The 24,584-nt window shown below is 52.4% G+C and overlaps 1 protein-coding gene and 1 long non-coding RNA gene across 2 annotated transcripts; one reads left to right on the forward strand and one right to left on the reverse strand.

Annotated features, from left to right (window-relative positions):
• Positions 1 to 2,136: 2,136 nt before the first annotated feature.
• Positions 2,137 to 9,364, forward strand: LOC120853106. The gene is made up of 3 exons (XR_005718708.1): positions 2,137 to 2,227; positions 5,880 to 5,888; positions 8,743 to 9,364. It is a non-coding gene; the product is annotated as an uncharacterized LOC120853106 (long non-coding RNA).
• A 4,725-nt stretch (positions 9,365 to 14,089) lies between these two features.
• On the reverse strand, positions 14,090 to 21,292 carry PIF1 (PIF1 5'-to-3' DNA helicase). The gene is made up of 12 exons (XM_040226748.1): positions 20,665 to 21,292; positions 19,687 to 19,819; positions 19,476 to 19,601; positions 19,204 to 19,357; positions 18,998 to 19,112; positions 18,816 to 18,922; positions 17,543 to 17,682; positions 17,067 to 17,173; positions 16,054 to 16,141; positions 15,752 to 15,897; positions 14,955 to 15,146; positions 14,090 to 14,742 (listed from the first exon to the last, which is right to left on the reverse strand). The coding sequence occupies exons 1-12, from the start codon at positions 21,220 to 21,222 to the stop codon at positions 14,683 to 14,685; spliced, it is 1,926 nt and encodes a 641-aa protein (XP_040082682.1). The 5' UTR covers positions 21,223 to 21,292; the 3' UTR covers positions 14,090 to 14,682.
• Between the last annotated feature and the right edge of the window lie 3,292 nt (positions 21,293 to 24,584).

Here is a 24,584-nt window from a genome sequence, read left to right on the forward strand (position 1 = left end):
TTTGGCCTGAGCTGCCACATGCGGAGAAGGCACTGGCACCCCACTCCAGTACTCTTGCCTGGAAAATCCCATGGACGGAGGAGCCTGGTGGGCTGCAGTCCATGGGGTCTCGAAGAGTCGGACGCGACCGAGCAACTTCACTTTCACTTTTCACTTTCATGCATTGGAGAAGGAAATGGCAACCCACTCCAGTGTTCTTGCCTGGAGAATCCCAGGGATGGGGGAGCCTGGTGGGCTCCCGTCTATGGAGTCGCACAGAGTTGGACACGACTGAAGCGACTTAGCAGCAACAGCAGCAACAACCACATGCAGGATCTTAGTTCCCAGTTCAGTTCAGTCGCTCAGTCGTGTCTGACTCTTTGCGACCCCATGGACTGCAGGATGCCAGGCCTCTCTGTCCATCACCAACTCCCGGAGTTTACTCAAACTCATGTCTATTGAGTCAGTGATGCCATCCAACTATCTCATCCTCTGTCGTCCCGTTCTCTTCCCGCCTTCAATCTTTCCCAGCCTCAGGGTCTTTTCAAATGAGTCTGCTCTTTGCATCAGGTGGCCTAAGTATTGGAATTTCAGCTTCAACATTAGTCCTTCCAATGAATATTCAGGACTGATCTCCTTTAGGGTGGACTAGTTGGATCTCCTTGCAGTCCAAGGGACTCTCAAGAGTCTTCCCCAATACCACACCACAGTTCAAAAGCATCAATTCTTCGGTGCTCAGCTTTCTTTATGGTCTTAACTTTCACATCCATACAAGACTACTGGAAAAACCATAGCCTTGATGAGATGGACCTTTGTTGGCAAAGTAATGTTTCTGCTTTTTAATATGCTGTCTAGGTTGGTCATAACTTTCCTTCCAAGGAGTAAGTGTCTTTTAATTTCATGGCTGCAGTCACCATCTGCAATGATTTTAGAGCCCCCCAACATAAAGTCTGCCACTGTTTCCACTGTTTCCCCATCTATTTCCTATGAAATGCTGGGACCAGATCCCATGATCTTAGTTTTCTGAATGTTGAGCTTTAAGCCAACTTTTTCACTCTCCTCTTTCACTTTCATCAAGAGGCTTTTTAGTTCCTCTTCACTTTCTGCCATAAGGGTGGTGTCATCTGCATATCTGAGGTGATTGATATTTCTCCCGGCAATCTTGATTCCAGCTTGTGCTTCCTCCAGCCCAGCGTTTCTCATGATGTACTCTGCATATAAGTTAAATAAACAAGGTGACAATATACAGCCTTGATGTACTCCTTTTCCTATTTGGAACCAGTCTGTTGTTCCATGTCCAGTTCTAACTGTTGCTTCCTGACCTGCATATAGGTTTCTCAAGAGGCAGGTCAGGTGTCTGGTATTCCCATCTCTTTCAGAATTTTCCACAGTGTATTGTGATCCACACAGTCAAAGGCTTTGGCATAGTCAATAAAGCAGAAATAGATGTTTTTCTAGAACTCTCTGGGATCAAACCTGAAGCCCCTGCAGTTGGAAGTGCAGAGTCTTAACCAGCGGACCACCAGAGAAGCCCCTCTTTATCATTTTTTAAAAAGCAATTTGTGATATATTCTGGTATAGTTTTTTTTTTTTCTTTTCTGAGTAGAATGTACTTTATTGATGACAAAATAGGGTTCCCCAAGTCCCTCCCCCTCTTCAGGGGGCCTGGGGTGGAAAGTGTGTCAAGAAGGAGAGATTCTCAGAGTGATTGAGTTGAGGCAGGGACTCACCAGCAGCTGAGCACCTCTCTCTTCTTCTTGTGCTCTTGGTACGGCTGGTGGTCCAGGAACTGTTACTCCTCAGAGCCACATAGATCATAAGATCCATCACCCAGTTACAATAGTCAGATTCATTGTCATACCAGAAAATACGCTGGATAACGTGATTGTTGAGGGCAACGGGCTCTGTGACACCTGCTTTACCATCTTCTTTTAAATTTTTATTTAATTCTATTTTTGGCGGTGCTGGATTTTCGTTGCTGCCCACGGGCTTTCTCTAGTTGCGGCGAGCAGGGTCTACTCTCCGGTTGCAGGGCACAGGCATCCCATTGTGGTGGCTTCTCTTGTTGCAGAGCACAGGCTCCAGAGCACTCAGTCTTCAGTGGTCATGGGGCACTGACATAGTTGCCCTGCAGCATATGGAATCTTCCTGGACCAGGAACTGATCCTGTACCCCTGCATTGGAAGGCAGATTCTTAACTATTGGACCACCAGGGAAGTTCTCTAACACCTTCTTTCTCCAAATGGAGGTAAGACCCAGAACCAACAGGTTGTTGATGTATGTATATACACACACATATATGTGTGTGTGTGTGTTATATTAACATTTAGATTTTTAACTTTTTTGTTTTTTAGTGACTAAGTTGTATCTAACTCTTTGGTGACCCCATAGATTGTAGCCCACCAGGCTCCTCTATCCATGGGATTTCCCAGGCGAAATACTGGAGTGGGTTGCCATTTCCTCCTCCAGGGGATCTTCTGGACCCAGGGATCAAGCGGTGTTTGGTGTTTTCTCACTTCTGAGCCAAAACCTCTTCTGACGCTGGCCCATCCTCCTCACCGTCCCATCAGTTGCGCAGTGTCCACTCTGGTTTATGGGAAGCAGCACTACTTGCAGCTCCAAGGATGATCCTCCAAGGTGTGCGCTCCGAGGATGATCCTCTCTCATCCTCCTGAGTGGTGCTTCCTGGGCTTCCCGCTGGTTTCTTCACATGCAGGCCCTGCAGAACTACTGATGGGGCAGCCTCATAGAGCTTCGGGTTCTCTGTGTGCGGCTCTTGCCTTTTCAGTTCTCTGCTGTGGGTTCTGTCCTCCCATCTTTTCGGGCTTCTCAGTGCCAGTGCGGGGAGGCTGTCAGAATTCACCTGTTTCCTCTCATGCTCTAGCCTGGAAACTTTCTTCAGGCAGTGAGGTGGGAACTTAGAGGGCTCACCTCATTTGTTTCTTTACTTCCAGAAGTCACTATTTTTCCCTCTCTGCTTCCAATGTCTTGAGAACCACCGTTTCATATATTTTTTGGGGTATTTTGGTTGCAATGCAGGAGACCTGGCCTTGATCCCTGGGTTGGGATGGTCTCCTGGAGAAGGGAATGGCAACCCACTCCAATATTCTTGCTTGGAGAATTCCATGAGCTGTATAGTCCATGGGGTCACAAAGAGCTGGACACGACTGAGAGAGTAACACTTTCACTTTAGTTGTCTTAGGTGAGGATGTAAAGCCCGTCTCTGTTACTCCATCTCAGCTGGACGAAGAAATCCTTATGATCAGATTTCCCTGATGGTCCAGGAGCTAAGACTCCAAGGTTGATCTGTGGCTGGGGAACTAAATCCCCAACTAAAGATCCTGCATGCCTGCAGTGAAGATCAACAATCCCTCATTCCACTGCTGAGGCCCGGCACAGCCAACAATAAATAAATAAATAAAATCCAGGGCCTCCCTGGTGGCTCAGTGTTGAAAAACCCACCTGCCAAAGCAGGAGACTCGGGTTCGATCCCTGATCCGGGAAGATCCCATGTGTCGTGGAGCAACGAAGCCCATGTGCCACGACTGTTGACCCTGGGAGCCACAACTACTGAGCCAACGGGCTGAAGCTACTGAAGCCGACATGCCCTAGAGCCTGTGTTCTGCAGGGAGAGAAGTCACTGCAGTGAGAAGCCCACACCGCAACAAAGAGTAGCCCCTGCTTGCTACAGCTAGAGCAAGCCCACACAGCAAGGACGGCACACCACAGCCAAAAATAAACATATAAAGTTCTTTTCTTTAATTCCTTATGGTCATTTGTTAATTTGTTCAGCTGGCACTTACTGAGGGTGTTAATTTGTTCAGCTGGCACTTACTGAGGGCAAGCTCATGTGTGCCCACCTCCCACTGGTCTTACTGATCTCCAGACACTCCAACTTTTTCTATCTCAGGGCCTTTGCACAGCCCCTGTCCTCTGACCAGAAGGCTCTTTTTAGCTGTATTTCTTCCCTCAGCTTAGAGGCCTTCAGGACTAATCTGTGTAAAGTGAGCTGCTCTCTTTTGTTTGCATCACACGTATGCTTTCCTTTACAGATTCTCTTACTATAATATAGGCAGGAATTTTTGTCCGATTCCTCACAGCCAGCTCAGGGCCAGGCACACTGTCAAGTGTTCAATAAATATTTATTGAATGAGTGCAGTCTTTGTGTATTTCACGGTGCCTGTCACATAACAGCTCAGTCAACTGGAGGTCCTTGACCGATGGGAACACAGCTCCATGACTGAAGATGCCCAACAGGGAAGGGATCCCAGGCCCCTGGACCAAGGCCACCCTCAGCTCACTCTCAGCTGCGCTCTCCTTAGTGATAACTGGAGGCCCCGTGTGCTGGCCAGGAGGGCTGACAGGTGGGGCTGATGAGTTGCAGACCCAGGCCTCCACCAGACACAGAACCAGATGCTGGGCAGGAGCCAGAGCCAAACTTCCCTGATGCCGCTGTCTTCAGGGCCCTGTCTCTCATCCACCCCCTCAGAGAGTCTGCCACCAGCCTCTGGGGAAAGATGGAGCCATCCCTCTGGTTCTAGCCCCAGATCTAGTTGTGTGACCACTGACAACTATTAGAATGCTCACAGGAGCAGTGTGTGCTTGCTTGCTAAGTCACTTCAGTCGTGTCCAACTCTTTGTGACCCCATGGACTGTAGCCAACCAGGCTCCTCTGTCCATGGGATTTTTCCAGCCAAGAACACTGGAGTGGGTGCCATTTCCTTCTCCAGGGCATCTTCCTGACCCAGGGACCCGCGTCTCTTACACCCCTGCATTGTCAGGGGTGTTCTTGACCACCAGCACCACCTAGGAAGCATCTTCACAGGAGGAGAGGATGGCTCTATAAAGTGAATGGTACTTTGTAAACTGCAGACCTTCTACGAGCACTCACAGCACCTACTCCAAACACCTACTTTCGACAGAGGAAGGGACTGAGGTTTAAATGAGATGATGTAAGGAGACTGCTTAGCACAAGGCTGGGGACTTTGTGTTTCTATTCTAGATGCTAACCAGCTGCCTACCTCTGGCTAAGCAACCAACAGCCTGCAACCCCTCAGCTAGGGGCCTTGATCCATCTGTCCTCAATAAAGATGATAGCTACCATTTTCTGAGCATCTATGAGGTGCCAGGCCATGAGCTCAGTGCTTTGCATGCATCATCTAATTCTCCCGTCAGAGGATGAGATGTTATTATTCCAATGAGGAAACTGAAGCTCACAGACATTAGGTAAACTACCCAAACCCTTGCAACTAGTAAGTGGCTTAAGCTGTGTTCAGACCCCCGGGTGTGAGGTCCCCAAGCTTCTAGGTACTGGCCTCTCTTCCCTTAGCGATCTCTTCTAATAACTGGTATTTCTTGCCAGCTACTCCTTCCTGGGCCTTGGGGAAAGGTTTCTGAGAGTCCTTTTGGCCAGTCACCAGATCAGGGCGAGACAGGGTCTGAAACCTCCAGCTGAGCTTCTGCCCCAAGGCCCAACTATGAGCTTGTGGAGTTGGCAGTCAGGACGTCTCTGAGGGTCAAAGAAAATCCCACGTTAAAAACACAGCCCTGGGGAAGGGGGGTGGTGGTGGTGGGCGGAGCCCACAGACCCAAAGTATCCTGCCAGCTGGTTCCGTGCAGGATGGCAAGAGCTGCAGATGCAGGCAGGCGAGGGCATCCAGCCCCGTAGGAGTGCCACATGGGTGAGGTTACTCTGATGGGGCCTCCGGGGGCCTGGCCACTCCAGGAAGGGAGGGAGCTTGAGCCAGCCTCGGAGCACCTAGCCAGTTTGGACGAGGGAGTGGGAGTGGGATGGGCAGCCTCTTAGCACAGAGAAACCTGGAGGGCTACTCAGACCGTCCAGCCTTCCCCATCTCCTCACCTGTGCCCCCAGTGTGTCCACACCACGGGCCCTGAGCGAGGGCTTGTCAGTGCTTGGTAGGTGAAGACACTGAGCTCAGGGTCCAAGGCTGTGGGTAGGATGGGCTGAATGCCAGGTGATAAGTTGGATTACCCCGAAGGAGGCCATGGGGGGCCATGAGAGGTTTCTAAGCATCAGGAGGTTACTTAGACAATGTCTGGGGTGACCTATTGCAAGGGAAGAGAGTGGAGCCAGAGGCAGTGTGGAGCCTGTTGGAGCAATCTTTTTTTTTTTTTTTTTTTTTTTGCCACACAGTGTGGCACATGGGATCTTAGTTCTCCAAGAAGGGCCCAAACCCATGCCCTCTGCAGTCGAAGCACGAAGTCTTAACCATGGGATCGCCAGGGAATTCCCTGTTGGAACGATCTTGAGGGGCTATGAGGCTGCCCTGGGCCAGGTCAAGAGCTGAAAACAGGCCTGGGGTTGGGGCTGTGCTGATGGGAGGCGCAGAGGATCTAAACAGGAAGACATCTGCAACTTCCCTGGTGGTCCAGAGACTGACTCCCCACTCCCAGTGCAGGGGGCCCGGGTTCAATCCCTGGTCAGGGAACTAGATCCCACATGCCACAACTAAGGGATCCCACATGCTGCAACCAAGACCTGGCACAGCTAAATAAATATTAAAAGTAAATAATAAAAATAGACAGGAAGTGGTCTTAAAGACCACCTACTCAACCCATTTGTTTTACACAAGGAAACTGAGGCCCAAAGAGGGAAAGGGGATTGTCCAAGGACACAAAAGAGGTGAGTGGTAGAGCCAAGCTGGAAAGACCTGGAAAAGCTCAAGGAAGGAGCAGAGTTTCCTCCTATAATAGACCCTCCTTCCCCTAGGATCAAGCCTCACCAGAGGTTACCAGGGGTCCCAAAAAAAGGTTGGCTTCTGTTTCACTGTCGGCCCTGGGGGCCTCCCCTACTATTTCCTGGGCCACAGTTGCTCATCTGTGAAATGAGGCACAGGATGAGCTGACTGCTTTGGGCTCTGTCTGCTCTAAGCACCCAGAGGAAGAGGAGGCCAGGGCTTCTTCCTCCCTCTGGTCCCACACCCCCTAGTCCAGCCTGACACCCATGTGCAGGTGGGGCTGGCCCACTGGGCTTGCATGCCTGAGGAGTGAGCGCCTGGTCCTCAGGAGGCAACATGATCCGTAAAGGATCCCTGAGTGTCTCCTTTTGAACGCTGGAGAAGGTGCCTCCGTTATGTGAGGACCACAGGGGGGAATTAGGCACGCTAGATGGAGGCTGAGGAAGCGGCCAGGGCACCTGGGGATAGAGAGAGAGGAGGAGGCCGGAATCTGGAGAGGGAGGGCCTCTGCGGCCTAAAGGGGGAAGAACTGAGCGGAGGGAGGGCCCTGCGCGGGTCCTGCCGTGGGGAGGAGACTTGCTCCTTTGGAGGTGGATGGGACATGCCACTTTCTGGCTGTAAGTTTCTTAGTATGTGAACCACGTGAAAGTGAGCTGTTCCGGAGGCCACGCCAGAAGTAGGGAGGTGAAGGAGGAGAAGGGTGGTAGGCCTGGGGAAAAGAAGAGGGAGTCAGGTCCCTGCAGGGGAGCTATGCAGGCAGAAGAAGGGTGTGTGGAGGGGCCTGTGAATGATGGCTGGTCCCTGATGAGTCACTGTCAGGCGTCACATACAGCCCTGGCCCTGAGCAGACTGGGCATGGAGGGGCAGAAAGCATGAAATTTGGAGTGGCCTGGCCTGGATTTCAGACCTTCCCACTCACAAGCTGTGTGGCCCTGGACAGGTCTCTTGGCTTCTCTGAGCCCCTGATTGTAGAACTCAAATAGCAGTTGTTTCATCCTTTCTGGGCAACTTGAGATTAGATGTCAGTCTTATCCCAGACCTTCCCACTCCCCTTGGTGCTCAAATGCGACCTCTACACCCAAGCACTCCACCCCCAGGTCCTGGACGTAGTACTATTCCTCAGCCTCCCATGCCCCACCTCAGTCCCTGGGGCTGCAGGAAGTCTTCTTGGAGGGCCCTAGCCCCTCTAAATGGCTTGAAGTCAATCCAGGGCCTGTGCATGAGGGGACCAAATAGGAGGCTGGGGAAGGAGGTACAAGGATCCTCCCATCCCCCTTCACCCCTTTATCTCCTGTTCTCCCCTCTCTCTGATGGGATATTTGCGACTCACTCCCCTTTTTGTAAGCTCAAGCCCTGCTCCTTTGCTCCACAACAAGGAGCAAATGTTACTTAAAAGGAGATCAGGAGATTTGCCTTAAATAGGCATGGAGTGCAGTGCCAGGGCCCAGGGTAGGGGGGTGGGGGAGGAGTCCATCCTGGGTGGTGGAGAGAAAGGACTGGAGCTGAAGAAGAGGAGAACAGCCTCCCCAAGGATGTGCACAGCGCTTCACAGTTTACCCAGATTAGTCCCAGCTGCTGTGATTGCTCACACAGGGTTTATTGTACCCTACCCCCATTCTGAGGATGGGGAAACTGAGGTCAGCCCAGGGAACTGACAGGTGTGCTAGCTGCCAAGTGGCTTCTGAGGAGGATGACACGGTCTTTCTGCTTCAGCCCCCAGGAGCCGGGGCCTCTTGCATCAGGGATGGGGCTCCTGAAGGGTGTGGGGTTTGGGTTTCCCCCCACACCTACCCCCACCCCCTACCAGGGCCCAGGCCTTTAGTTCCTGCCCCTGGGTTGCCCCGTCTGCCCTCCCAGCCCCAGCCTGTAACTGGACGCCCTCCTCACTCGGCACCTTCCCAGGTGAGCTGGGCTCTGCTTACTGAACCCAACACCAGCTGGGGGAGGATGGGGGGGGGCACACCTGGGTGGGCTCTGCTGGGAGGCTGCCAGGCTGAAGGAGGGAGCTGAGGGGGTGGGAGTCCGTGGAGCGGAAGGTGGGCCGGCTCTCGTCTCCTCCCCACAGGGCATCCGGCTCTCTGCCCTATTCAGGGTCTCCTTCCAAGCCTGTCCTCTTCAACCTCGGCCCCTCCCAGCCATTTACGTCTCAGCAGGTGATGCTCTTGGAATCAGAAAGAAATGGAGTCTTCCATGTGGGGTTTCAAGGACAGAGCTAGAGGCCGGGAAGCACCGCCTACTTCCTCCTTGTTGCTAAGGCCCTGAACTCCAGGCTGAGGCGTGAGACAAGTGCTATCCCAGCTCTGCCTTTCACAGCCCTGTGACCTTGAGCTGCCCACCTGCTGTGAACCTCCTCTGTAAACTAGGCCTAAAGATCCCCCTGCTGGAGTCGTCAGAGACACTCAGTCGAGGTGGACAGAGGCAAGAAGAGGGGCTGCTTTGACGCAGAGTCACCCACCAGGGCTAGGACTCAGGATTGTGGCGGGAAGGAGAGGGGACCATCCTCATTCTCCCCTCCCCCAGAGGCCAGGCACAGCCTGGGTCTTCCAGGAGGGAAGACTGGGCTCTGCTAACTAATCTCTTTGTTATTCCCTGGCCACTCTAGAGGTTGGGAGGCAGGGGAAAGACCCATGAGGGGGGTTGCAGGGTGGCCTTTTCAGGTAAGTGAAATAAAGGCCAGTGGGAACTAACCAGAAGGGCTTACCACATGCCAGACAATGCCTCAGCTCTTTACCTGTCCTAACTCCTCGGCTAAGGATGAACTTTGGGCTTGGGTTTAGGCAGCACATCCAAGGTTACACAGCAAGTGGTGGAGCCAGTATCTGGCTTCAGAGCCCTTTGCTGACCTTGCAAATACCCCCGGACCCTGGGGTTTGGGTTCCAGATCCAGCTCACTGTGTGGCCTCGGCCAGGACACCTAACCTCACAAGAGATTAGTTTTCTGTCCCCATGCACTGGGGATGTCCCACTCTCCTCTCAGGGTTATTGTGGAGAACAAGGGGCTAATGAACTCAAACTATGAGACACTCAACAGATACCTGGTACAAACATCTCAACAAAGAAGCTTCCCTATGTCTACTGGTTGCGCAGCTCCTGAGGTACCCTCGACCAGGATCCAGGCAGAGACTGGAAGACAAAGGACCTGCCAGGTCTCTGGGAAGACACTGAGCGACCACTTGGCGCCACCTAGTGGTCCATTGTGTGTGGTGCTTGGGGAGCAGGAAGCCTGCTTGGGGATGGAGGGGTCTGACTGAGCACAACCATTGGCTTTGTAGGGGTGGGCAAACTCTGCCCACACCTCAAAAGGGATAAGGTTATGCCAAGCTAGGGCTTCCCTTGTAGCTCCGACTGCAAAAAATCTTCCTGCAATGTAAGAGACCCAGATTTCTTGGGTCATGAAGATTCCCTGGAGAAGGGAATGGCTACCCATTTTTGCCTGGAGATTTCCATGGACAAAGGTCATAAACAGTCGGACATGATGAGCGACTAACATTTCATTCCTAGCTAAGCCCTCCCTTGGTCTCCCAACTTGGGGTAGGGTGAAGGTGGGCAGTCCTGCCATCTCATGAACACCAAGGGGAGGGCACAGGATGGAATCTCCCTAGCTCCCTGAGCCTCAGCCACATTCTCTGCAAAATGGGAGTGAAAATCCCCACCTCTCAGGGAAGGGCACTGTCCCTGAATTCTTTAAATACCAAACATGTTATGAAGTGTCTCCTTTCCAAAGTCATTGTGCGGAGTGCTTTGGCACACGAAGACATCTAAGTCTAGTTTCTTGCTACCAAGAGATCCACCTTATTCCCAGGGGGAGACCGAAATGTAAATTACTCATCACCTGCAGCAGCAGATCTCAACTGACACCAAGGGAGCATTGAGGCAGGGGAGATACCTGGGGGCCGGCAGGAAGTGGGAGGCATAGGAACCATCCCCCACCCAGGTGGGCTCTCATCCCATGCTGAGCCCCCTCAAGGTTAGGCCCATTTCCCCCAACTCTCAGCTTCTCTTGCTGGACCACTGAGCTCCATCTTTCACACCTCTGTGCTTTGATCCTATACAGTTCTCCTTTCCAAAATGCCTTTCTCAGGGGGAGTGGGAAATACCCATGGCCAGGCAAGTAGGGAGGCCATGGAGGTCCAGGTGCCATTTTCGGTATCTTCCCACTGCTCCCTGACCCCCAACAAGCAGTGACACAGACACTCATCATCAGGGCAGCAGGCTCAGGTGGGTGGCAGGCCTTCGTGGTCCCCTAACTGCAGGCTTTCTGAATCCTTTCAGGCCCATATTTACTCATTCTGCCTCCTCCATTCCAGGGGCTGGGCCCTGGGGCTGCAAGAGTCAGGAGATTCAATCATGTTCTGAGGAAATTTCTGGTGCAGGAGACAGACCCACAGAAAAGAACAGCACGATGCATATGCTCAGAGACCTGAAAGACCATTCTGCCTAGGAAGGCGCAGGGCTATATCCTGGGAAACAGAGGAGGTGAAGTCTGAGGCAAGTTACGAAAGATTAATCTGGGTATTTCAGATTTTCTAGAAACATGTAGTCAAGTCAGGGAGGTGTGAGGTGTGAAGGCATCTACCCCAAAGCCCCCTTCTTTTGACCATCCTAAAAGGGAGTGCTCCCCAACTGGAAGGTTCTATTATTTGATTATTTGCCACTTCCCGCAGTGTGAGGTTATTCGCCTGCTTGTTTGTAATCAGTCTCCCGCCTGTAACTGTATGCATCCCAAGGCAGGGCCATTTCACTCTGGTGTACTGTGGGGTCTCCAGTGTCTAGCCAGCACCTGGATAAATATTTGTGGAATGAATGAATGAATCAACGAACACACAAGATTGGTGGGAAGTCTCCTTTATCCCAGTGTGACGGGATATTACCAAGATTTTCTTCCTACTGTCTATCTTTATCCCTCCACCCCTGCCCCCAAATTCTGAGTAGAGTCACCAGACTTCTCTGTCTCCAATCTGGAAGCTATTTGAGGGCACACCATTTCTTGGCTTTTGCATCCTGGGTCCAATTCTTTGAGGGGATTATGATAGGGGTAAGGAGCAGAAGTGAAAGAGGAGAGTGAAATGTTGGCTTAAAGCTGGACATTCAGAAAACTAAGATCATGGCGTCCTGTCCCATCACTTCATGGGAAATAGATGGGGAAACAGTGGCTGACTTTATTTTTCTGGGCTCCAAAATCACTGCAGATGGTGACTTCAGCCATGAAATTAAAAGATGCTTATTCCTTGGAAAGTTATGACCAACATAGACAGCATATTAAAAAGCAGAGACATTACTTTACCAACAAAGGTCCGTCTGATCAAGGCTATGGTTTTTCCAGTGGTCATGTATGGATATGAGAGTTGGACTGTAAAGAAAGCTGAGCACTGAAGAATTGATGTTTTTGAACTGTGGTGTTGGAGAAGACTCTTGAGAGTCCCTTGGACTACAAGGAGATCCAACCAGTCCATTCTAAAGGAAATCAGTCCTGGGTGTTCATGGAAGGACTGATGTTGAAGCTGAAACTCCAATACTTTGGCCACCTGATGCAAAGAGCTGACTCATTGGAAAAGATCCTGATGCTGGGAAAGATTGAGGGCAGGAGAAGAAGGGGATGACAGAGGATGAGATGGTTGGATGGCATCATTGACTCAATGGACATGGGTTTGGGTGGACTCCGGGAGTTGGTGATGGACAAGGAGGCCTGGTGTGCTGCAGATCATGGGGTTGCAAAGAATCGAACACGACTGAATGACTGAACTGAACTGAAGGAGCATCGGGGACTTCCCTGGTATCACAGTCAGTAAAGAAACCACCTTCAGTGCAGAACTGGGTTTGATCTTTGGGTTGGGAAGATACCCTGGAGAAAGGAATGACCACCCACTCCAGTATTCTTGCCTGGAGAATTCCATGGACAGAGGAGCCTGGCCAGCTACAGTCCATGGGGTTGCAAAGGGCTGGACATGACTGAGCGACCAACACTTTTACTTTTTTTTTTTTTCCACAGGGAGTCAGAGAAGAAGGTCTCCAACACTGGAGAGGGGCGGGTGATCAGTGTCCCCTCGGAGCACCGCAGGGTTCCAGAGGGCATGGTGTGAGGCCCCCAGAGATGTTCTGACTCTGGGAAAGCCTTTCTCCACCCTGCCTCTGGGCCTGGGCAGGGTTATGGCCTGTGGATGCTGGTAACTGCAGGTGTCAGCAGTTACCATAGCACCCTGGAGGTGACAGGCCTGCTCCTAGAAGGCCCACTCCTTGCCTGTACTACCTTCATGGTGGGGAGCCCCCAATCCTGACTGAGCTAGGGTTTCCATACACTCCCAGGGATACAGGTTCGAAGTTAGATTAAATGAGGGGACTTCCCTGGTGGCCCAGTGGCTAAGACTCTGCACTTTCCATGTAGGGGGCCCTGGTTCAATCCCTGGTTAGGGAACTATGCTGCAACTAAGAGTTCCCACAACTAAGACTCTGCATAGCCAAATAAATAAATAAATCTTTTTTTAAAGTTAGATTAAATGAGATGCCAAGAAAATAAAGAACTAGGAGGTTCCTTGCGTACCTCCCTCAAGAGGCAGTCTACTCTCATGATCTGGCCTGAGGGACAGGGATGTCTGGAGACCCCCCTTCTAGAGAACCAGTTTTCCCTCCTCTAGGGGTCTCCTGGAGAGCATTTTCACCATGAAAGAGGATTGCTAAGGACAGGACTTTCTGGTGTCCCGGCGGTCTTGTGAGGAAGACATCTTTAAGCAGGGTGAGTTCATTGGAGACTAGGGAAAGCTGAAATCAGTCCCTAGTAAAGGGAAAGGGGTTGGGGGTGGGGTGGGGGGTGCCTCAGCAGTGTGAGTTGAGGGTGGGGTCAGAGAGGAGAGTCCCAGGAGAGGGTACAAAGGAAATAACTGTATCTCTAAGACATCTTCAATAGCCTGACTCTGGAGGATGATGGGAAATTCATCTCTGGGCGGAAGCCCTGGTCCTTCTTGCAGCTTGAGGGCATATTCAGTCTCTTGCCAATGGCTGTAGGCCCTGCACGGGAGACCAAGCTCAACCAGCAACATGCCCACCTGTTGTGTAATGGTGATTCACCTTATTTCACTGTGAGTCAACAACTCATCTACCTCAGTTTTGCGAAGTAACCAGTGATACTAACAAAACCTCGCATAAAGGTGCTGTGAGTTCAGCCATCAGGACATAATAGACACCTCTGCGTAAACAGGCAGGGCAGGGGTAGCTTCCCTGGAAAGAGTTAGCCAGTGTCCCATGCAGGGGTTCTTTATGTATTTATTTGTGGCTATGCCAGTTGGCATGCAGGTGCAGGATCCTAGTTTCCCAATCAGGAATCGAATCTACACCCCCATAGTGGAAGCACAGTCTTAACACTGGACCACCAGGGAATTCACTAGGGGTTCTCAAAGAGAACAGAAGGGTCAACAGTCTTCACACAGTTTACCAGTTTATTTGTCCTAAATAAATACAGTCAGAATATCCATTCTCCCACAAACAATGTCTTTCCCAAAAGAGCAGCTTAAGATATAGGTGCACATTTTTGCAGCACGTGTTCTCAAGTTAGGCTCAGGGTGGTGTTTGTCCTGGCTTGTGCTGGACTGGATCTGGCTATGAAGACTCCCCCCAGGTTCCTTTCTCTGCTTCGGAGCTGAGTCCCCTGCTAGGACCCCTACAGCCTGTTCCTCCTCTTGGAGCACCTGCTGCCTCTCCTCTCCGTAGCTCACAGGGAGCAGCGCCCACAACTGTGTGGCCCTGTGGCCGGCTGCTCACAGAGAGCTCTGTCCTATATCGCCAGCTACCACTGCAGGCCCCATGCCAACTCCCGACCCTGGAGGCAGCTCGCCCAGGGCAAGGGGAGAAACTGAGGCACAGCTGGCAAATGGATGGAAAGCCGGCCGGAGGCTGAGAGCCCCTGACAAAGGAGGAATGGGACACTGACCACCCTCCCCCTGGGATCCCCCAGGGCCTGGCTTGCTAGGAAGCAAGAGGAGGGGGAGACCACCCTTTGTCTTCTCTTCACAGATCAAAGGTTCGGGTCCACGTTCTCCTGGTCTGAGGTTGCCTCCTCATCATCTGGGGACTCCTATATCAGAGCAGAGAAACCCACTCGTGGGCTTGTGCCACCCCCTAGAGTCACAGCTGGAGGGCCAGAATCTCCTTCCTCCTGCCCTCGGCTCCAATGGAGCCAGAGGAGGCTCTGCCACCCCCACCCTAGTGTTTTTGGCCTTCTCTTCCTCCTAGCTCCCAGGCTACCCGCGGCCACATTCCGCCCACCACTGGGTGACTCCCTCTTACCAGGCTGAGGGCTCTGTCCCGCTGCAGGGTAGCATAGAAGCTCAGCACGCGGGGGTCACAGCGAACCACCATGGGGTCAAAGTCCAACACGCGGAGGCCCTCTAGGCTGCGGGCCCGGGAAAGGGCCACATAGGCCTGGCCGCTGGCAAACACACGGCCCAGAGACATCTCCACACAATCCAGGGACATGCCCTGGGGCAGGGAGAGACAGGGCTGGAGCCACCTCAGCCTGTATTCACTTGTGCCCAAGAAGCTGACCCCACCACCACCAGCCCAGCTATGGCCCCCGATCTCCTCACCCCGTTCACAGAGTCTGAGCTAGAGAGACAGGATGACTGGTGTCTGATTAAGGGGGTGTCCAGGAAATATGGATCCAAGATAAGAGCAGAGGGATAAGGGTGAAAGGAAAGAGCTCAGGTCTGGGTCAGACAGGCATGGAAACGAGTCTTGCTCTGCCTGGCACTACATGTATGACCTTGGACAAGTCACTTAACCTCTCTGATTTTGGTTTCCTCTTCTGAAAAACAGAACTTACAACTGTACCTCACAGAGTGATTATAAAATGTTAAAATTAACATATCCAATAGTGACTCAGAAAATGGCAGGAGAGGAAAGAAGGGAAATATATGTGTCCAGGAAAGAGATGAGGCAGGATGGGAAATGTGCTAAAGAAAGGTTTATTCTACAGCTGGTCTGGAACTTTCCATCACTCCCAAGGCCTTTAAGACCCCCACCCTTCAATGTGCCCAGGCCTATCCTGCCCCCTCCACCCTGCCCTGCTGCCACCCTGCACTCACCTGGCTCTTGTGAATGGAAATGGCCCAGGCCAGCTGCAGGGGCAGCTGCTGCCGGCTGAGGAGCTGGCCCCCAGTGGTCTGCACCGTCCAGCGGTCAGCACGGATGACCTCAGTGACTCCACACAGGAACCGTACCTGCGGTAGCCCTGAGAGGGGTGCGGAGAAGTCTCGCCTTTTATTCCCGTGTCAGGACTCCAAGGTGAGACCTATCCTCACCTTTCCACACTAGCCTTTTCCTCCATACGCTAACCCTGGGGCCCTGCTGCAAACCTGCACAGTAGGACTGCTTCCCCACCACTTACCTCTCCCCTCGGCCTCGAACCCGACTACCACCCCTCGGGCACCATTCACCAGGCCCTGAGACACTGCCAAGTTCTTCACCAGCATCACCTGCGAGGGAAGGAAAATGGGAAGCATAGACAGCCGTGCATCCCTATGCCTGGTCTCAGCTCCAGGCCTTGCTGCGAGGCTGGGGGCTGTCATGGAGAGGCACTGAGTCCAGGGATCCCTGGAACAAGCTGCTTTATTTCCCTAGGTTTCCCCTTGTGTCAAAGGAGAATGGCATTTGCTCAGTTTGCCTTAGAAAGAGGGGATACAGAATAAGATGACAGGGCTTTGACAATGACCATGTCTATTACAGGTTATGTTTATGAACCTCAGTCTTGAGTGATAGCCTTCTTCTAACCATTGTGCCTGCAATTACCCCTGGGAGTCCTTTGAAACTTAAGGAAAGGCCCCCATTTGGCTACCCTCACTCTCATGGAGGGAAGGAGAGACTCACGATATAGGGTGCACTACAGAAGACAATTGTGTGCGATAGGTATTTTACTCTGGATTTATTATTAATGTTTGTGGCTGTGCTGGGTCTTTGTTGCAGGGCATGGTGTGGAGCATGAGCTCTAGAGCAGGTGGGCTCAGTAGCTGTGGCTGCGTGCTCTCTAGTTGCAGTGCTCAGGCTTAGTTGCCCCATTGCATGTGTAATCTTAGTTTCCCCGATCAGAGATTGAACCCTCATCCCCTGCATTGAAAGGCAAATTCTTAACTATTGGACCATGAATCCCTTTCTCTGAATTTAGAGATGAGGAAACCCAGCTTCAGCAAAGGAGAGTGATCTGTCTAAAGCAGCACTGCTTGGAGCACCAAGTGGGAGAAGAGGGGAGCAGGGGAAAATAGAAGACAGGAAGGTGGGGGGGAACAGGAGGGAAAGAGTTTATTGTGGCCAGAGGTGGGTCCTCTGGCCATGCAGCAGCCTGTACAGAAGGGCAGGGATCTGGGAGGCCCAGCCATCAGGGTCTAGGCCCCACTTCCCACTCACCTGGGCCCCCAGCTTTAGCTGAAGAAGCTGGCTAACAGGACACTGGGCATCCAGGGTCCGGGCTTGCTCAGGGTCACTGTCCATGGCCTCAAAGCTGTGTACTTCACCTGGGGAAAGAGTCGGGCAGGCAGACTACAAGTCACTGACTTGTGACTCAATTTCCAAAAGACCACACATTAGCCCTTGGAGAGGCAGTGAGGAAAGCTCAGGCCTAGCTGGGGCTCTGAAGTCAGAGGGCTGTTCAAGTCTCATTCTTAGTGTTTACTGGCTGAGTGACTTTGACCCAGAAAAGGTCACACCTCTCAAAGTCACAATTACATCTGCAGATGTAGGGGACTTTATGGCCATTAAGGCTGGGGGACCAAGATATTCAAATGACACCAAGGGTCCAGGCTACCTGGAGTGGGGGTGGGGGGTAGATGTCTGCCCAATGGCCTTTTCTAGCTGGTCTGGCCTAGCTCCAGCTCCCTGCTCACCTGGTAGCTCCTGCAGCTGCCTTTCATTGGTAAGGGCCACATCATCCTGGTGGGTGCAGAGCCTTGTGGCCACAATGCCATCTCGCCCCACCTTGTGGGCAGCTGTGGCCCGGAGCTGGCGGGTGACTTCATCTGAGCACCTATGGAGGCCAGGTTATCAGGGCAGAGCCGAGCTGAACACCAGGGAAAGTGGGGCATGTGGCCCACGTGTGGCCCACGTGTAGCCCACGTGTCAGGCCATGGACCAGGGCTGGGGACTGGATGGGGTACCAGGGCAAGATTTGCTGGTTCCCAGGCTGGCCAACTTGTTTCTTCCTCACTTGGACCCCAGACATAGAGCAATGGTGCATGACTGTGATCGGGGCACACCCTTCCCTGTGTCTGTCCTCAGATCGGAACTAGCTGCCCTCTTAGGAAGTTGGATCTGATGAGTGAGCACGGGACAGAGATTTAGAGATGCAGATGAGGCTCTGAGGTTGAGGCTGACACCCTGTAATACTGGCACCCTATCATCAGATCACCCTCCAGGCTACAGTTTTCTAGTCCCTTGCCTGCTGCCTTACAGGAAAAAAAAAAATCTAGCCTGTGTTTCTATTTTCCCCATTTCAAGCCTTCCTCCTGGGGAAGACTGGATGCTGCAGCAACTCAAGTGGGAGGAGGGGGCAGAAGTTGGGACCATCTCTGACTGCTCTGCCACTGAACCTTCCTCTTGTCCCCGACACTGCTGGTGTGTGCCGCGCACCTTCCCACCTGCCTCCTGGAAAGCCCCTCACCACCACTCCTCCCCAGTTTGACTTGGGTCTCAAGGCTCAGCTCTGGCTCATTTCTTCTGCCCTTTGGCCTCCTTTCCACTCCCGTGTTAGAGCAGCTGTAGCATGTCAATCTTTTGTCCTTGCTAGGGTGGGATCATGTCTGCAACCTCTCCTCCTGCACCAGTTGACCCCACGACTCTTAAGAGTAGAAGGAACTTGGGTTTCAGCATCAGACCCGAGTGCAAATTCCAGCTCAGCCACTTATTAGCCATGACTCTGGGCAAGTCACTTTGCCTCTTTGAACCCTAGTTTCTGCCTCTATAAAATGGGAGTGTCTCTATCTGCCCATAATTCCCTGAAATGTACTCTGTGCCAGGCCCTGTGCTGGCTGATGCTCACAGAGTGACAGTCTTGTATGGGGTCATGAAGCACTTCTCCCCCTTCTCTGGGTCCCTGTGCTCCTCTCTGATCCATGCTTGGATCCTCATCCAGTGGCCCTTTCTCTCTTCACCAGGCCCCACCTGCCCAGCCGCACAGCTTGCAGTAGAGAGATGAAGGTCTTGTCTGTTTGCCTCCACACCTCAGTCAGTTCCAGGGTCACTTGGACACACCTCCTCCAGCTCTTGGCCTGGTGGGGGCAAGGTGCAGGAGTCAGGGAGCAGACAGACCCCCATGGGGGTTAGGACCGGAGGGCAAGCGGTACCTGAAAGCAGAACTGCGGGAGCTGGGATCCCTTGGTTACAGGTGGCAGCTGCAGGAAGTCCCCACAGATGATGAGCTGGATCCCTCCGAATGGCTTATTCTGCTGCCGGACAGCTCTGGAGAGGAGCAAGGGGTGCTCTAGGGGCTAGGGTTGTTGGGTTCCACCCTGAAGACCACCAGAACCCGGTCCTCACTGCGCATACTGACCTGGCCACGGCCTCCAGCTTGTCAAACAGGTCCGCTTCCACCATGGAGATCTCATCAATGACTAGCCGCTGGCAGCTCAGCCAACCCTGCCGCACACCGGGCCGCTGGGCCAGGGCCACACACTGGGCCAGGGGAGCCTGGCCCGAGCCAATGCCTGGGAGGGACACTATTCAGCCTGGGCTGAGATCACAGCCTTGTCTCAACCCTGACCTCCCCTCCCTTCCCACCAGCCTGGCTTGCTCCCAGTTTAAACCCCAGGAGCTCTCACTTACCTGCAAAGGCATGGAGGGTAGTACCCCCGATGTGGCAGGCTGCCACCCCAGTGCTGGCAGTGGCCACAGTGCCCGTGGGAGGCAGTGAGCCCAGGATACGCTTCAGCAGGTAAGACTTCCCCGTCCCTGGGCAGAGGGCAAAGTCAGGGCCACTTCTCCTCCATCCCAGCGCACCCCTGTTCTCCCCACCCCCACTCTGCCCCCCCACTACCTGCACTTCCAGTGAAGAAAGTGCTCTGGCCTTGCAGGACAGCCCTCAGGACAGCAGCCTGCTCCTTGGAAAGCTCTGGTTTGGTGGGGGGCAATCTCAGCCTCTTCACAGGCAGGGGCCACCTTGCAACTTCCTGGGGGGAGAGGGCTGTCTCAGGACCTCCCCACGTCTCCTCGGCATCACCCCCTCCCTTCTTGGTCTGGTAGCCCTTTGTGTCTCTGCTGGCTTCTCTCCTTGGAGCCCTTGGGCAGCCTTGGCTCATCTGGAGATCTTGCCAGTAACCACAGGGGTCCAGGTCTCTCCCTGAGGAAGGGATCAAAGCTGGATCTCCACTGACTCTGGGTATCACCCCTAAAGTCCTCTGTCTGCAGGTCTAGATTCTCCTCAGCATCCTCTCCTGGGTTCCCTAACTCTCTTGGTCCTCTCACCCATCCTTCCTTCTCACAGCTCTTCCTGTCACAATCTCTCTCTTTGACCTAAAATCTCCCAAGCCAACCCTGCTTAGCCAGGGCCCCTTTTTGCCCCATCTCCATCTTCTCTGTGGTTTGTGATCCATCTGTACCAGTTTGCGAACACTGTCACATCCACCAGACTTTGTCCCCCAACACCTCCCCGCATCTGTTTGGACCTGTGGGCTGCCCCTAACACAGCTGATCACGTTATTCTCTCCAAAACCTCCTCTCCTCCTCCAGGAGGACCTCATTCCTACATTTCTTCTGAAGCACCTTCTCTGCTTTCTCTTTTAACATGACCTAAGCCCATTTTTCCTATTCTCATTGCTCAATCTCAAGGATTGCACTATGAGAAACACACGCACAATTCCCATATTTCCGTTAGTCTCAGAAGCCTGATGAATATTTCCTCTGAAGTAATCAGCAGCCATCTCAAATACCACCACCATCTTCCCCCTAAACCTGGGCTTCCTCGGTCTCTTCCATCTCCCACTCCCCAAGGCGACCCCCGTTTTCCTGTTCTCACGGTGCGGGGCTTGGCTCCCGCCGGAGGTTCCGTGGGCCGCTTCACCGGGGTGGTATCCGTGACCCGGGTGGCCGCCGCGCGCCGCAACTCCTCGGGCTGCACGGGGCTGATGCTGATGAAGTCTCGGGGCCGCGGGCCAAGCAGCTGCGTGCGGGCGGAGGCCGGCCCGGGACCCGGGGCTGCAGCCAGCTTGAGGCGCAGGGTATGCAAGAAGCGGCGCAGGCGGTCCGGGGGGCAATCGGAGAGCAGCAGCTGGACGGCGCTGGCCCGGGGAGTGCTGTCGGCGGGGAACCGCAGAGTGCTGCGCCCGGCTGCAGCGAAGCGGGTGAAGAGGCGCGCGGCGCGCACGGGGAAGCAGCGCGGCCGCCCAGCGGGCCCGGGCGCCTGCAACCTCAGCATCAACTCGCCGCGCTCGTTACGACCCAGGCTCAGCTCCGCCGTGCGTAGGGACTGGCGCCTTCGCGGCTGCCCACCAGGGCTCAGCTCCTCCACAGCCACACGGCACCGCAGTTCTCCGTCCTCGCATTCTGCGGCCGCTGCCTGGGTGCCCGAAAGCATAGCCGCCGCCTCTGCAGATCTGCAAAAAGACCGGAGCACAGGCGTTACAGGGACTCAGGGGACATCATAGGTGGTACAGAAGTCTGGATAGGGAGCTCAGTCAAAGCCACAAAGGGTCCCAGGGCTGTCACTGGTAACACAAAGAGGTCACGGAGACTGTAAAAGCACCCTGGGGCAAACAGGAAATTCTCCTAGACATTTCTCTCCCACACAATAATATCCAGAGCTGAGGATGGGCAACGTCAAGCGCACCAAGGATTGGGAACCTCTGCTGTCCGACAAGAGCCACAGAAGGGAGCCCCTGAACAAAATAGAAGCTTGCTTCTAAGAGACCCAGGGCGAGCACGGGAATCTTGAGTCCTCTCCGCAAGGAAACAGGACACTCTCACTTGTGGAGGTAAACAGGACTGACAAGTTATCAGCGCCTTCCCTCTCCCAGCTACCTTCACTGGTTTATATGCAACCAAGCTAGTGTCACTCTTTCCCATGTACAGAAGTGGAAAACAGGCTGAAAGAGACCACTCGGCTGGTAGGAGTCAGGGATCGTGTGATTCGGAAGCTCTGGTGCTTCCCATCTCTAAGGTGGGATGGAAGTAGAAATTATTTGGCTACGGAAATAGCGGAGGGACCCTGGCTTCCGGGAACCAGTCAACGCGCCGTCTGATTCATTCGTATGCACCCTCCTGGCATCTGGATCCCCCCTCCTGGACCCCTTGAAGAAGAACATTCTACCTCCCACGTCTGGGATCAGGTGGACACTCACTTGTGCCAGCACTCGGACGAACCAGTTGAGAAAAGTCGGCCTGCAGGCAAAAGTAGCACACTGGAAACTTTCAAATTCTGGGAGTAGAGAATCATCCTATCACCTGCAGGATCTTTAAATTTTATAGCCAATCAGAGAAAGCGGGCGTGACAAGGGGCGTGTCTTTCTGTGCGTTTCTACCCTCAGAGCTTGGGCTGTACCAATAGCACGCCAGAGGAAGGAGGTTTATTGTGGTGGCGGAGCATACCAAGTCGCGCGGACGAGTGGGTGTGGTGGGAGGGGACGGAGACGGCAGCTGGGCCGCGCGTGGATTAGTGTCACCAATCTCCTCTGAAGATTTGTTTTCAAGACCTTGCCTCCAACACAGACTTCCTCCCCTCTAGCCCTCACACAGCGGCTGAACTTGGCCTTGGGGAAGAGCTGCCTCTGATCCCTCCCATCTCTGTTTACACTCACGGGACCTTTGTCCATTTCTGGGTAGACCGCCCTCCAGCCCTCGCCCCCTGACCGAGACCTGCTGCTCCCGGTGCCCCCCACCCCCAGTTCCTTCAACGCTTATCGGTCTTTGTGTCATTTTACTCATTTGTCTTTCCCATCCGTCTGAGACATATCAGTGAAGAACTGAGACCTGTGACCAAGTGCTCAGAATACAAGGGAAGAGAGCGAGCCTCCGTCTTCAGGGAATGCGTATCCCTCTCATTGCACTGAATGCACAGGGAATTTGTTTTTAATTTTCTTTTCCCTCATTAAATCTTGGAATGACTAGCTAGAAGGCATCTTCCAGGTGAGTCAGCTCGCTCATTTATTGAATTGCCCACATTTTTCAAATAAGGAAACCAAGGCTCCAGGAAGTTTTACCAGATGTCACATAGCTTATAAATAGCAAAACAAACCCTGGAAGCCAAGTCTAAGCCTGTTAGTTTAACTACTACACCACGCTGCTCCCAGAGAGAGAGAAAGAGAGACAGGCTGGTCTAACCTGGTGAAGGGAGTCCAGGCCTGAACTGGAATCTCAGCTCCTGAAAGGCACTTTGTTACACCAGACCTGCAGTTTTGATGTTTCCTTAATGTCTCTAAGCAAGTTTCCTTAATGTCTCAAGCCTTTGTTTCCTTATATTTAAAAATGGATGCTTGGGGCTGGTGCACTGGTATGACCCAGAGAGATGATATGGGGAGGGTGGTGGGAGGGGGGTTCAGGATTGGGAACTCATGTACACCCATGGCAGATTCATGTCAATGTATGGCAAAACCAATACAGTATTGTAAAGTAAAAAATAATAATAAAAAAAAATAAAGAGAAAAAAATGGAGAAAGATGAAAAATGCATAACTATGACTATACTAAAAACCATCAAATTATTTGCTTTAAACCGTATGGTATGTGAATTGTATCTCAATAAATCTGTTAGGAAAAAATAAAAATGAAAAATATTTTTCCTCTTAAATGTTGTTTTGACATATGACTACTAAGGTAAGGTGAAGTCGCTCAGTTGTGTCCGACTCTTTGCGACCCCATGGACTGTAGCCTACAAGGCTCCTCCGTCCATGGGATTCTCCAGGCAAGAATACTGGAGTGGGTTGCCATTTCCTTCTCCAGGGGATCTTCCTGACCCAGGGATCGAACCCAGGTCTCCTGCATTGGAGGCAGACGATTTAACCTCTGAGCCACCAGGGAAGAGAGCGAGCCTTCTAGTGGCACAGAAAAAAACTTAATACCACTGTTGTAAGCAGAATAATGATACCCCCCCAAATATGTCTACATCCTAATCCCCAGATTCCTTTTGTATGTTACTTTACATAGCAAAAGGGACTTTGCAGATGTGATAAATTATGGATCTTGACATGGGGAGACTACCCTGGGTTGTCTGGGTAGGCTCAATTAGGATTTTTATAAGGGAGGCTAGAGAGTCAGAGGAGATGTGATGAATAAGTGGACATGTGTGTGTGTTTGTGTGTGTGAAAGAAAGAGAGAGAAAGGCTGATTTGAAGATGTTACTGCTAGCCTAGAAAATGGAAGAAAGGGCCATGAACCAAGCCATATGGGATACAGGTTTCTTGAAGCTGGAAAAGGCTAGAGGAAGTGGGTTCCCCTCTAGATTCGCCAGAAGAAACACAGCTCTTGATTTTAGTCCAATGAGACAGATTTTAGGCCTCCAGAACTGCAAGATAATAAGTTTGTCTTGTTTTAAGCCACCAAATTTGTGGTAATTTGTTACAGTAGCTATAACAATAAGAAACAAATATAATTACAAGCTAGAAAATGAAAGCTGGGAGTATGAATGTATGTCTGTGTCTATTTCCAAAGCCTATGTTCTCTCTGCCCACTACCCTGTGCTCAAAGTAGGCCCAGCACACTCACACAGCCTGCTCCCTGCTCCCTTCTCCCTTCTCTCTGTGTCTTATCCCAGACTGGTTCTAGAGAAAGCATGGAGACTTCCATATGAATTTTCCCCCAGTATTTTTTTCATTTGGACTCACCATGCAGCTTGCGGGATTTTAGTTCACCAACCAGGGATCTAAACCAGCCCCTTGCAGTGAAAGCCCCAAGTCATAACCACTGGACTGCAAGGGAATGCCCTCAATTTTTTTTTTAATTGTAA

The sequence above is a fragment of the Oryx dammah genome, unplaced genomic scaffold (assembly GCF_014754425.2).
Source record: "Oryx dammah isolate SB20612 unplaced genomic scaffold, SCBI_Odam_1.1 HiC_scaffold_26, whole genome shotgun sequence".
Classification (NCBI taxonomy): Eukaryota; Metazoa; Chordata; class Mammalia; order Artiodactyla; family Bovidae; genus Oryx; species Oryx dammah.